The 12789-nt window shown below is 48.1% G+C and overlaps 1 protein-coding gene across 1 annotated transcript in view; it reads left to right on the forward strand.

The window, feature by feature from the left end:
- LOC146869613 (E3 ubiquitin-protein ligase TRIM39-like) overlaps window positions 1-12789 on the forward strand; it is a 120873-nt gene that overhangs the window by 49901 nt on the left and 58183 nt on the right. The window contains exon 3 of the mRNA XM_085608644.1: window positions 7406-7636. Within this exon, the coding sequence (XP_085464770.1) occupies window positions 7406-7636 (231 nt within the window). The remainder of the gene's footprint in view (window positions 1-7405; window positions 7637-12789) is intronic.

Here is a 12789-nt window from a genome sequence, read left to right on the forward strand (position 1 = left end):
TCCCCAGGTGCTCTCTTCTCTCGACGGCGGCCCACGGGGAACTCTCAAGATCATTCCCCAGGAGACAGTCCACGGGGGCATCATCCCGGACCGTCACCTTCAACATGCCGGAGACTCCTCCCCATTCGAAGGGGACGCAGGCCATCCGACATAGGCTCTCTGAATTGTCGGCTGAACGGACGGGGCAGAGAATTTTTGGCAGGATCTGCTCTGGTTTTACCAAGTGACAGCGGACGGCCGTCACACTGGCCCCCGTGTCACGTAGTGCTTCGGCCCGGCGCCCATTAATGTTCACCCACTGACTATATTTCCTGGTGTTGGCGGGTAGGGGAGCCCGCGGGACCATGTCTTTTCCCCCTAGGCACGCTAGAACCATGGCGGCCGGTTCCCACTCTTGTTGTGCCTGCTCGTATTCTTCTTGTTCTTCGGAGATTTGTTCTCCCCCCAGGGCGGCGGCCGCTACCTGGCGGGGTTTTGGAGTCTGGTTATGTGGACAGTTCGGGTCATTGGCGTAGTGGCCTACTCGCTGGCATCGATGACACGTGACGTTGGCTCGGAACCCCGGGCGCATCGGGGGGTGGCCCCGGCTGGCCGGGGGCGGGGTGCTGGCAGCGGGAGCGGCCGGGACGGTGTCTCTTCCTCGTCCCTGGCCTCCTCCTCCTCCTCGGGGACGGTGCTGACCTTGGTTGTTCCGGTTCTGTTCGTGTGGCCCTCTCCGGCCCACTCGGGTGCTTTCCCACCGGTCAGCTTCAGCGGCGAGTTGCCGTGGGTCAGTCAATTTACTGTCGAGGAGGTGCTGCCTGAGCTCGACGAAGCAGTTGTTAGAGAGGTGCTCCCACACCATGAGATTAAAAAGTTGCTCGTAGGTCGTTACGTGGCTTCCCTTGATCCAACCCTCGAAGGCTCGGCTGAAATAGTTGACATATTCCACCCAAGTTGTACCTGGGATCCGGGTGCAGTCTCGAAACCTCTGGCGGTACATCTCGGGGGTGAGCCCATATCGGGTGAGGAGGGCAGCCTTCATGTGGTCATAGGATGACATCTGATGGTCTGGGAGCTGTAGCAGGGCATCGCGGCCTTCGTTGACGAACCTCCCCCATAGGCCGGCTCCCCAGTCACTTCGATCGATCCGGTGGGAGGTCATGGCGATCTCGTAGGCCTTGAACCACTGTTGTATGTCGTCCTCTCGGACATACTCTCGAACGACATCCTTGGGGATGTGGACTTTCTTTTCTGTCGCTCCCGGGGTGCGCGGTCGCTCGGGCACCTCCGGTTCTTTGTTCTGCTTCCGTAGGTCTATTTCTGCCAGTTTGCGCTCGTGTTCGTATGTTAATCTTTTTTCTTCGAGCTCTCTCTGCCTCTGTTTTTCTTCCCGTTCTTCTCGGAGCCGCAGATGTTCTAGGTTCAGTTTTTGCTCGGCTAATTTTAGTTCACCGTCCATTTTGAGCCGTGCCATTTCTAACTCATGTAGTCTGTTTTTTTCTCTTTCTTGGATCTCTTCCTGCGAGAGGCCCGTTCCTCGCTCCTCGGGAGCCGTGGCGTTCCTCTCTGATGCTGCCATGTCTCGGTCTGGGGATCTGGCGACCCCGGTTTCTGCCCACGACTCAATGGCGTGCTTGAAATCGTCCTTGGTACTCAGGCCGGTGGTAGCAATGCCTAGTTCCATGCAGAATTGTTTCAATTCACGATGGCTGTACTCTTCCAATTTCTCCATCTGGAATTTCTCGGTGGATCCGCTCTCTTTGGTTGACATTGTGGTTTTGTCGTGGGGTGAGCTACTTTCTGTACGATTACGCGTTGATTCGGATCGCGCCGCTGGCCACCAATGTTAGACGGACCGGGAGGGTCGGCCGAGGACAAGGGGAGAGGTCTCCGGGGAGAGCCGTCTCCAGCGATCGTACAGACGAGTAACTTCCCCCCCACAGATGTACACCACACAAGGATAGGATTTAACGTTCTTTATAAGCGATTTCTTAAGGTACGATGGAATGGTACAAGGAGGTCTGCACTCAGGGGTCCCCTCGATTCTAGTCTCTTGGTTTGGGAAAGGGGGTAGCGGGACAGTCTGGTTACCAATCTGGTAGATGCGATGATGGATAGCTCACAATCCTCGAGCTCGGTGTTCTAGCTTGGACGGGCCGCGGCAGCGCCAGCAGGTCCCGGTGAAGGTGGTCGTTACACGGTCCGCGGCAGCGCCAGCAGGTTCCGATGAAGGTGGTCGTTACACTGTCCGCGGCAGCGCCAGCAGGTCCCTATGAAGGTGGTCGTTACACGGTCCGCGGCAGCGCCAGCAGGTCCCGATGAAGGTGGTGGATACAACGGTCCGCGGCAGCGCCAGCAGGTCCCAACGAGGATGGAGGATGCAGAAGGCCGCGGCAGCGCCACCAGGCAGGACGACAGTTCACAAGGCAGGGCTACGGCAGCGCCGGTAGTCCGTCAAGGATGAGTTCTTCTCGGTGTCTCTCGACTCCAGGATACAACTGCCTTCCTGCTCTGGAGCTGCCCTAGTTATAGGCCTGGCGCCCTTTGATGTCCGGACCCTCGCACTTGGAGGTCGGAAGGTCCGGGATGAGGGAGTCCAGACACCCAGCAGGGGGGTGGAGCCAGCGCCCGGGGGAGCTGGAGGGCGATCGGCACCTGGCGGGGGAGAGCCATCGACACTTCTTTCTCCCATTGACCTGCCAAGTGGTCCGTTCACCTCCTGGGTGGATGGTGGTGCCGGGATGTCGGGGCCTGGCCAGGCCCAGGGTTAGGGTCGAGCTGAGGCCACGCGGCCTCGTGGTGCAGTGTCCAAGATGGCGGCTGGTCCGGCCGGGGGAGCCGGTAGTGGTTCGGCCCCATGATACATGGATGTCCGGGGGCAGGAGTTCCGTCGGGAGACGGGGTGCGGGTTGTTTCTGTGGGTACACCTGGAGGGCCGGGGCTTGGGCCCTGTCATGCGGGGAGGGAGCAAGCCCTTCATGTGGCCTGTCCAACACCGTTTATTGCTGTAAAACACTGTGCACCAGATCCTAGCCCTGCGCACGAGGCTAAGGGTTTGAGCACGGCCCGACCACGATCAGGGGCAGGAGGGACGAAGGTCAGAGAGGGGCTGATGATCTTCTTGGTTGAGGTTGTTTGCCTCTGGTGTCCTGAGGTCTGTCCTACAGTGGCTATGAAACAGACCACGGACATCCCTTTCTGCACTTGACTCCCTGAATAGCGGGGTCGACTAGTCAAAGGCTTCTGATGGAGGTAGAGGGCGCGGCAGGCACTCAGAACCCAAGTCAATCAACAGACACAATAATGTTATGTCTAGCCCAGTACTTCTTTTTAGTAAGCAAAAAATATTTTAAGGTCACAGCAAAAAATACCACCCAGTTCAATAAAGGTGCAATTACACGTTTGCACTGTACGATCCCCAGAATAGCGCAGCGGACCTCTGGTAGCCTCTACCCTCTGTAAGAGTTCTAGATACTATAGTCCCCTGTATGCCATATGAGCATAGGTATTAATCAAGCACAGACTCTGGGTTACCGCACTGACTACTGTGTACATCAGGTCAGTGACTTTTGCCTCAAAGAGTTCACCAAGGCAAAAACTATATTCTTCAGACTGCACATTTCTCTGCCCTGCTATACCTACTTGGTGGTGACGTGCTCGGAGTACCCGTTCCTATAGCACAGGATTTAATTGTACGGAGCTGTAGGGCAGCCTCATTTGAGCCAAGGAATGATAGCGTAAATCAGTTTGTCAGGTCTCCATCGCGCCACTTGTCTTTGACAGTGTGGGCTTCAAGGACGGTTGCACACAGATGCTCTAAATAAAAGTTGCAACCGCAGGGTCGAGTTTTCAGCAAATGGTCGTCATTGGCAGTTGCGACTAAAGCACTAAAGCTTTTAAACTGATTGCGTTAGATTTTGTGGCATGACCCGCACACTTACATTATGCAAATCTCCTTTATTGCCAGCTCACAGCAGCAACAATTGAAGAATACAGAACTTCAAAAACATTTTAATCATCTATAAAGTCCCACCGCATGCAGTGTTCTCCCTTTCGTCGTTGCTTCTGCTCACACGATAAGTACAGCCTTTAGAATACTAATACTTACGGCTGATTTCGATGTCGGAGGTCCTGACTGCCTCATTAGGATGCGACCGAACACTGTTCTGTCTCATGCCTATATTCCACTATGGGAGCATGCATTCCAGCTGTAAACCGACCGTAATGCATGCTCCCATAGTGAAATTGGAGGTGCGGTTCATCCCTGCACCCCGTGCAGGTGCAGGGATCAACAGGGCTCGGCCTTCAACCAGAGGCCGTGCATCAAAGGAGGCCCTGCTGGGGGCCTCCAAACATGCTTTGGACATGGTTTCCATGTCGGACAGACCAGCCCTTGAGATTACAGGCCGGCTGCTCCAAGAAGGGTTGGCCAGTTGCTGTCCCAGGACACCCTGAAGGGGGAGATGGGGCAATTAAGGCCCAGAGGAAAGGGTCTGCAGGGGACATACCTGCCCAAGGGTGTAAAAAAGCCCAAACGTTCAAAACAAATGACTTCACGCTTTGGCAGTGACAAGGATGGTGCCCCGGGCACTGCAGATTGGCCAGAAAATGGCCCAGAAGTACCTATTCCCGTCGATTGCGATGAAACATTGGAGGAAGAAATTAACATATCCTGTTTCTCCAACTTTTATATGGATATTGAGGAGATGGACATGAGGAATATGGGTACAACTGACGAGTAATCAAAGGCCTCTGGGTCAAAAATGGCCATTGTTGACCCATTCGGAGAGAGTATATTTGACCCACTCCTCATCAAACACCCCTTGTCTCCAGAGTTGGCTCCATCGCTGCATTTTGCCGAGTACCTCACCTTTTGGCTTAGGAAAGAAATCCCAAAAGAGGTCAGGTCCCGTCTTATATCCGAATGCCCACGCCCCTCCCTCCCGGATAAAGTTGGGTCTATCTCAGAGTTAGCCGCAAAGGTGGGGGCTCTTAGCGCCAAGGGAGGAAAAGGCCCTAGGAAAGGTATCGATAAAGGCCTCAAGTCCTGCCTAGACTGTCTACTTGATAAATGGCCCACTCACTAAGATGTTTGAGATGGGTGAAGTGACTTATCTTGAAGACACCCTCATTGACCCCAAGGATTTGCCCCAATGGACAGAAAGAGCCATCTGCCTCCTGGAGAATGCAAATACTGCATTCTCAAATGAGAGAAGAAGAAGCATATTGCTAAAAATAGATCCCAAATTGGTCAAACAGGCCACTAGAGAAGGAGTAGCTGCCTCCCACGGTCTACTTTTTGGGGACAATTTTATCAGGGACATGGCTAAGTACATGGGAGCATTTAGCTCGATTCAGAAGTCCTAGAAAGACATCAAGAAAGTGTTCCAGGATAGGGTTTTTGGCAGGGCCGGGAGATCGAGGGGTTGGTTCCTCGGCCGTGGCCAAAACTCTTCAAGACCCTACCTGGGACATGGTGCAAGATGTGCGCACCCATACTTTGCTCCACATTCGTCATTTATACCCACAGAAACAAATACCTCACGGGAGAGGCTTCAGAAGTGAGCGGAGACAAAGAGGCTTTTCAGCGGGTAAGAGCTATGAAAGACCTTTCAGATACCCCTATAAAGGTGGGAGGCAGACTAGCCCAACTTTGTTGAAACAGGAATTTGGTGAAACAGGACTCTTTGGTCCTAGATACAGTGAAGGGTTACAAGATCGAATTTACAGATACACCTTTAAAAAGGAAAATTTCCCCAGAATCTAAATTCTTACTAGAAGATTCTATCTTAGTAACACAAGAGGTAGAGGATTTATTGACCAAAGGGGCAATACAAAAGGGAACAGAGTCAGGTTTTATCAGCAATATCTTTCTAGTGGAGAAGAAGGACAAGGTGATGAGACCAGTGATAAATCTAAAAGAGTTGAACGAATGGGTGGTCTACCACAATTTCAAAATGGAAGGGGTGCATCACCTTAGAGATGTGCTAAAGAAAGGGAATTGGCTAACTCAGTTACATCTAAAGGATGCATACCTGACCATCCCAATTCGGACTCCACACCAAAGGTTTCTCCAATTCACCTGAATGGGCAGACTATGGCAATTGTGCCGTCTCCCTTTCGGACTTTCCTCATACCCTGGTTCAAAGAAGTAACTATTTTGGTGGCTGAGGAATTTAGGAGCATGGAATGGCAGACCCGGAGATAGTGATAGAATCAGACGCGAGTTTAGAGGGATGGGGTGCAAGATGTGGCGACTCATCAGCAGGGGGACGCTGGACAGATCAGGAGAAGGAGTTGCACATCAACTGCTTGGAATTACTGGCAGGTTCATTTGCAATTCGCTGCTTCACCAAAGACTCACTGTTTTGCTATGCCTGGTATCTTTTAGATGGACTTCAGACGTAAAAGCCTTAGACAGCACCATCAGGGCCTACCAATCAGAAAGGGTTCGCTTTTATTTAAAAGGCGAACAGAGACCATGTCAACTTCTGTTTTCTACCCCTTCTTGTCACAGAATGAAAGACTTTGTGTAGTGAAATGCTTGATAGAATATTAGAGAAGGACTGTGAGTATGAGAGGAAATAAAGAACAATTGCTAATATTCTATAAATTACTTCATGGAGCAGTTTCCTCCCCAACCGTAGCAAGATGGGTGAAGGAAGTAATGAAAGAAGCAGGTGTAGACATTACTATGCTTGGTGTACACTCCCTTAAGCCTCCAAACCTCTCTTCCTTGGGGCTGCGGATTGGTCCAATAAAAGTATGTTTAAAAGTTGCTATTTTAGACCTGTTACAAGCGCTATTGACAATGTATTAAATGCACTTTAAACTTGCATAATGTTAGCCTCTGTGGCATCCCATAAAATTTAGATTTTTCACAGCCTGGTGGGCAGAAACTCTGGATTTTATTAAAGACACTGAGGCTAAGATTATCCCTCCACATTGGAACCCTCCCTATTGGAGAAAAGTTATTGATTTTGAATTGGGTTTTTCTTTTCCAGAGTAAGAAGTTTTCACTGATGACGTTTTTCGTTTGAAAGTTATGGATCTTAGAAACTATCTTGTTCGCAACGCCAAAAAAGGGAGAACACTGCGTGCGGGGGAACTTTATAGCCTATTAGAATGTTATTGAAGTTCTATATTCTACGATTGTTGCTGCTGTGAGCTGGCAATAAAGGAGATTTGCATAATCTTAGCCCTCGGGTCTTTAATAAAATACAAATGTTCTGCCCACCAGGCTGTGAAAAATGTAAATTCTCTTTAAAATGTCATTTTTTGAATGTCTCTCAGACAAACCCTTTGTGCAAGGTGATGACAATCACAATAGGCAGCCCCTCCACCCTCCTCCTGGACCCCCACTCTCAGGACGGCCTATAGGAAGCTTTTTAATATCTAACCAGCTTTTCTTTGCTTCTGACAGAACAAGCTAAGAACTGAGAAGAAAAAACTTGAATCTGAAATTGCAAAACTGCGGCAACTCCTGAAGGAAAATGAGCAAACACTGCACGGGAGACTGAAGGAGATGGAGAAGAAAATTACCATGGTAGAAAATGCAAATATCACCAAACTGTCCAATCAAATCACCTCTCTCAATGCCGTGATAACGGAGATAGAAAAGAAGTGTGAGGCACCAGCGTGGGAACTCCTGAAGGTGAGATGCTGTTTGGGAAATAAAACAAAAGAAGGAAGTGAAATATTCATAATTTGTGTACATTATGAAATGTATGACTGAGGGTGACAGAGAGCATTCCTCGGAGGGTGACAGAGATCATCCCTCTCAGGGGAACAGAGAGCATCCTTCTAAGGGTGACAGAGGGCATCCCTTTTAGGGTGACACAGAGCATCTGAGGGCAAAAAAGAGCCTCCCTCCGAGGGTGACAGAGAGCATCCCTCCGAGGGTAACAGGGAGCATCCCTCCCTGGATGACAGAGAGCATTCCTCAGAGGGAGACAGAGAGCATCCCTCCGAGGGAGACAGAGAGCATCCCTTCCAGGGTGCCGCAGACCTTCAAGGGTGACAGTGAGCATCCTTCTGAGGGTGACAGAGAGCATCCCTTTGAGGGTGACAGGGAGCATCCCTCTGAGGGTGATAGAGAGAATCTCTCTGAGATCAAAAGAGAGCATCCCTCCGATGGTGGCAGAGAGCATCCCTCATAGCTTGTCAGGGACCATCCCTCGTAGGGCGACAGAGAGCATCCTTCCGAGGGTGACGGACAGCATCCCTCCGAGGGTGACATAGAGCATCCCTCGTAGGGCGACAGAGAGCATCCCTCCGAGGGTGACATAGAGCATCCCTCTGAGAGTGATCAGAGCATCCTTCCGAGGGTGACGGAGAGCCCATGACCGGTTGATGAACCTCAAAGGGTCCTATGCGTTTGGTTTATCTGATAATAGTGGTGCCCTGCTTGCTACCACCCCTTACTTCAGTAACTCTACTGACTTATAATTTCAATAGACCAGGCTTCTCCAACGAGTAGCTTGTGAGATACTGGTATCTCTCCAGATACCTGCAAGTAGCTCTCTGTGTAGCCAGCCTGCTAAATTAGACGTTTTTGTTTGGTTGAATTAATATATGTTCTCTAAAATTCTGAAGTGTGTATTTGAGATGAACATGTATTTAGTTTCAGAACTCATAAACTCATGATTTAGAGGAAAAATGGATTTTCCAAATATACTTAAAGCTGTTATTTGAGTGATAAATCCTGCAGCTTTGGAGAGACATATTATTAATATTATTTCCATGGGCCGGGGGCATTGAACCTATGGCCGTCATGTATTACTCATGCAGCTTTGGAGATACGTATTATTAATATTATTACCATGGGCCGGGGGCATTGCACCTGTGGCCATCAGGGATTACTCATGCAGCTTTGAAGAGACATATTATTAATATTATTACTGTGGGCGGGGCCATTGCACCTATGGCTGTCATATATTACTCATGCAGCTTTCGACAGACATATTATTAATAATAACACCACGGGCCAGGGGCATTGCACCCGTGGCCGTCATGTATAACTCATGCAGCTTTGGAGAAACATATTAATAATATTATTACCCTGGGCCAGGGACATTGACCCTATGGCACAGGTCTTCAAACTGTGGGGCGCGCCCCCCTGGGGGGGGGGTGGATGGGCTCCCAGGAGGGCGCAAAGGCCGCTGCAAGCACATGTAAATGAAGACTCCTGGAAGTGCAGCGATGTTTATTTGCTGCATTTCCAGGTTATCTTCATTTACTCTGAAGCCCTCAAGAGTGCTGTGGGGCCAGAGGTCAGTGGGTGTTCTGCTGGCAGTGTCTGGAGTCTTATTAAGACTCCAGCACCCCTGAGGTTTCCACAGGTCTTTAAAGACCATTGGCACATACCTTTGGAAACTGGTTACCGAGGCTATTTTTTTTCTGTTTCCAGTATCCCCTGGGCCCCCAGTCTGCCTATTTTTACATTGTATTTTACATTTACTGCTGTAGTGTAAGAATGCATTTCATGAAAAGGAATATAAAGTAGGGATGCCAATAGAAAAAATGCCAGCCATGTATGTTTAAATAGCCTGCAAAGACCTAGCTTTGACACTGAATAGGGTCTTAAATAAAAACGTATGTATTCATTTGTAATGTGACTTTCTGTCCGTTCCTTTTATTTTCAGTCATGAATCATTCAGGGAGACCTAAAACACATTTAAAAGTGCTTTATATTTGCTTTTGGAAGTATGCAAAGATAAGTGCTGAAAATAGGACTGTTTATTTTTGTACTTTCTGGGGCATCAAAACAATGAGCTGGCAACCCTAATCATAAAACTTGAAGTTTGTTGCAGGATCAGCACTTTATTTATTTCCTTCACCCTCGATTCCCTGATTAATTCCAGTGTCTGGGAATTCACCCTGCATTTAGACAACTCACTCCTCATTCTCACCCTTCACTTTCGCGCTCACCCTGCACTCACAGCGCATAGTTATGGTTTTCCAGCATTTGCCACATAATCCATCATCTGCTGCATAATTTGCAGATTAAAAAATACATGTTACCTCACAGTGGAAGGCCCTTTCTAAAGGTTGACTGGTCACCTTTCTGTTGCTTATTGCTATATACGGGTGTTAATGTGGTACTTATGAGGGGCAATAAAGGCCAGGACAATGTTAACAAGTGTAAAAATAGCAAAATAGTGCAGTAATGCTATCACAAAAAATGCAGCATAATTCGCCTTTGCTTGCTGCAGAATTTAGTCAACCATGCTGCATAATTTGGCCTTCTGCCGCATAATTCCAATGGCCCTGTTTATAGTGCTGTGAGGTCCCAGCCTGTGGCAGAAAGCACTGTGAATATGTAAGTCAATATTTTAAATCAGTATTCACATACTCTAAGCTAGTCTGCTGCAAAATGATGCAGTGATTGAAATAAAACAAGTTCTTACAAAATATATTTTTTAGTAATAAGTAATCAAACTGTATCTAATGCAGACATTTTTGTAAGTGTCTCCACTATTCCAGATTCCAGCGGATAAGTCCTTTACATTACATCTTAAAAAGAATAGATCTTTGCCACCATAAAGCTTTAAGCAGATCCACTGGAATTATTCAGCAGAAGAGGACAACATTATGCGGCACGTTTGACAAAATTATGCAGCAAGAAAAGGTAAATTATGTGGCACAATGCGCCATTTCTTGTGGTTAGCATTACTTAATTTTTTGTCATTTTAACTCACTGTATCACTGTCAGGGGATATATTTCACTAGTTTAACACCCAAATACAGCAGTAAGCAACTACAAGATTACCAGTCAATCTTTGCAAAGGGCCTTCCACTGCTCCGGAACACTTTGTCACGCTTTAAGTACACGTTGTTTCGTTTGAACTAGAATCAAGTTTTTTTTGTTGAAATCTGCAGATTATGTAGCAAATGCAGTAAATTGATAATTATGTGGAAAACGCTGCTGCTGCAGAAACTCATAATTCCAGTGGCCCTGGCTTTAAGTGACTCAATCAATTAATGGCTGGCAAGAAGGTTGGTTTCTTTAACTTTCTGCACTACCACCACACCCTTCACTTTCAGGCAGAGGCACCTCAAAGTCAGAATTAACCATTCAGGGGCAGTTTTTGTGTGAAAGCGGAGTCCATGTAGTGGCCGGTAGAAGGCCAGCAGGGTTGCATTCAGATGCAGAGCCCTAATCCTCTTGATCCCTGGGGCCTCACTGTGATGGTCCAGGAGACAGAGGAAAGGAGCGAGATTCATAGATATTGTCAAAGAGAAGGCCAAGAATAGGTAGCACTGTATGCGGACTCATTTTTATGTTTACAAATGGCCAGAGACCACTTCTTCAGAGAGATGCCCCAAAGAAGGGGACAATATAAGTGATTGTGTTTTTTTAAAAGGGACATTCATTAGTGAAGCTGGTACTGCTGCCAAGTGTGTAAGTGGCCACTGCTGGTTATCATAAAGAAGCAGATGCAGCAGGACTGGGGCCCAGGGATTTGGGGGGGCCCACTGCATCACAATTATGACTGTCTACCTTTAAAAAAGGGGCATCAGAGCTTATTGTCCTTTCAAGCATTAGGACAGAGGTGATGATCGATCATGGTGGGGAAGAGGTAAAAGAGGCAGAGGAGATAGCCTGCTACGCAGGACTGCAGTTATTATTAGTGCAGCAGGTATAGTTGCATTGGGGTCAAAGAGTGTGAGGAGCTCACAACACCCCAATTATGGGGAGTAGTTTGTTTGGGATATCTGTTTTTGTTTGATGCATTTGCTGTTTTATAAGTCTCTTATTTGGTGCGGTTCATAAGCTATAGAAAAAGTATTCCTGATATCATCTCATAAGCCCCGCTCCATGCACGCAGTCATGTCCCTTCCGCTCCCCCAATCCTTGCCATAAAGTTTTGGAGGGGGGCCCGACCTCAAAACATTTTGCTTAGGGGGGGCTCAGAGTAAAAAAGTTTGAAGACCTCTGCCCTATGGCCATCATGTATTACTTATGCAGCTTTGGAGAGACGTATTATTAATATTATTACCCTGTGCTGAGGGCATTGCACCTGTGGCTGTCATGTATTAGTCATGCAGCTTTGGAGAAACGTATTATTATTATTATTACCATGGGCCAGGGGCATTGCACCTGTGGCCGTCATGTATTACTCATGCAGATTTGGAGAGACATATTATTAATATTAGCGCCATGGGCATTGCACCTGTGGCCGTCATGTATTACTCATGCAGCTTTGGTGAGACGTATTATTAATATTATTATCCTGTGCTGGGGGCATTGCACCTGTGGCCGTCATGTATTACTCATGCAGCTTTGGAGAGACGTATTATTAATAATATTTCCCTGGGCCAGGGGCATTGCACCTGTGGCCGTCATGTATTACTCATGCAGCTGTGGAGAGACGTATATTAATATTATTACCATGGGCCAGGGGCATTGCACCTGTGGCCGTCATGTGTCACTCATGCACCTTTGGAGCGACGTATTATTAATATTATTACCATGGGCCGGGGGCATTGCACCTGTGGCCGTCATGTGTTACTCATGCACCTTTGGAGAGACGTATTATTAATATTATTACCATGGGCCGGGTGCATTGCACCTGTGGCCGTCATGTATTACTCATGTAGCTTTGGAGATACGTATTATAGATATTATTACCATGGGCCGGGGGCTTTGCACATATGGCCGTCATGTATTACTCATGCAGATTGGAGAGACTTATTATTAATATTACCATGGGCTTGGAACATCGCACCTATGGCTGTCATGTATTACTCATGTAGCTTTGGAGATACGTATTATAGATTTTATTACCATGGGCCAGGGACATT

The sequence above is a fragment of the Triturus cristatus genome, chromosome 1_1 (genome assembly GCF_964204655.1).
Source record: "Triturus cristatus chromosome 1_1, aTriCri1.1, whole genome shotgun sequence".
NCBI classification, from domain to species: Eukaryota; Metazoa; Chordata; class Amphibia; order Caudata; family Salamandridae; genus Triturus; species Triturus cristatus.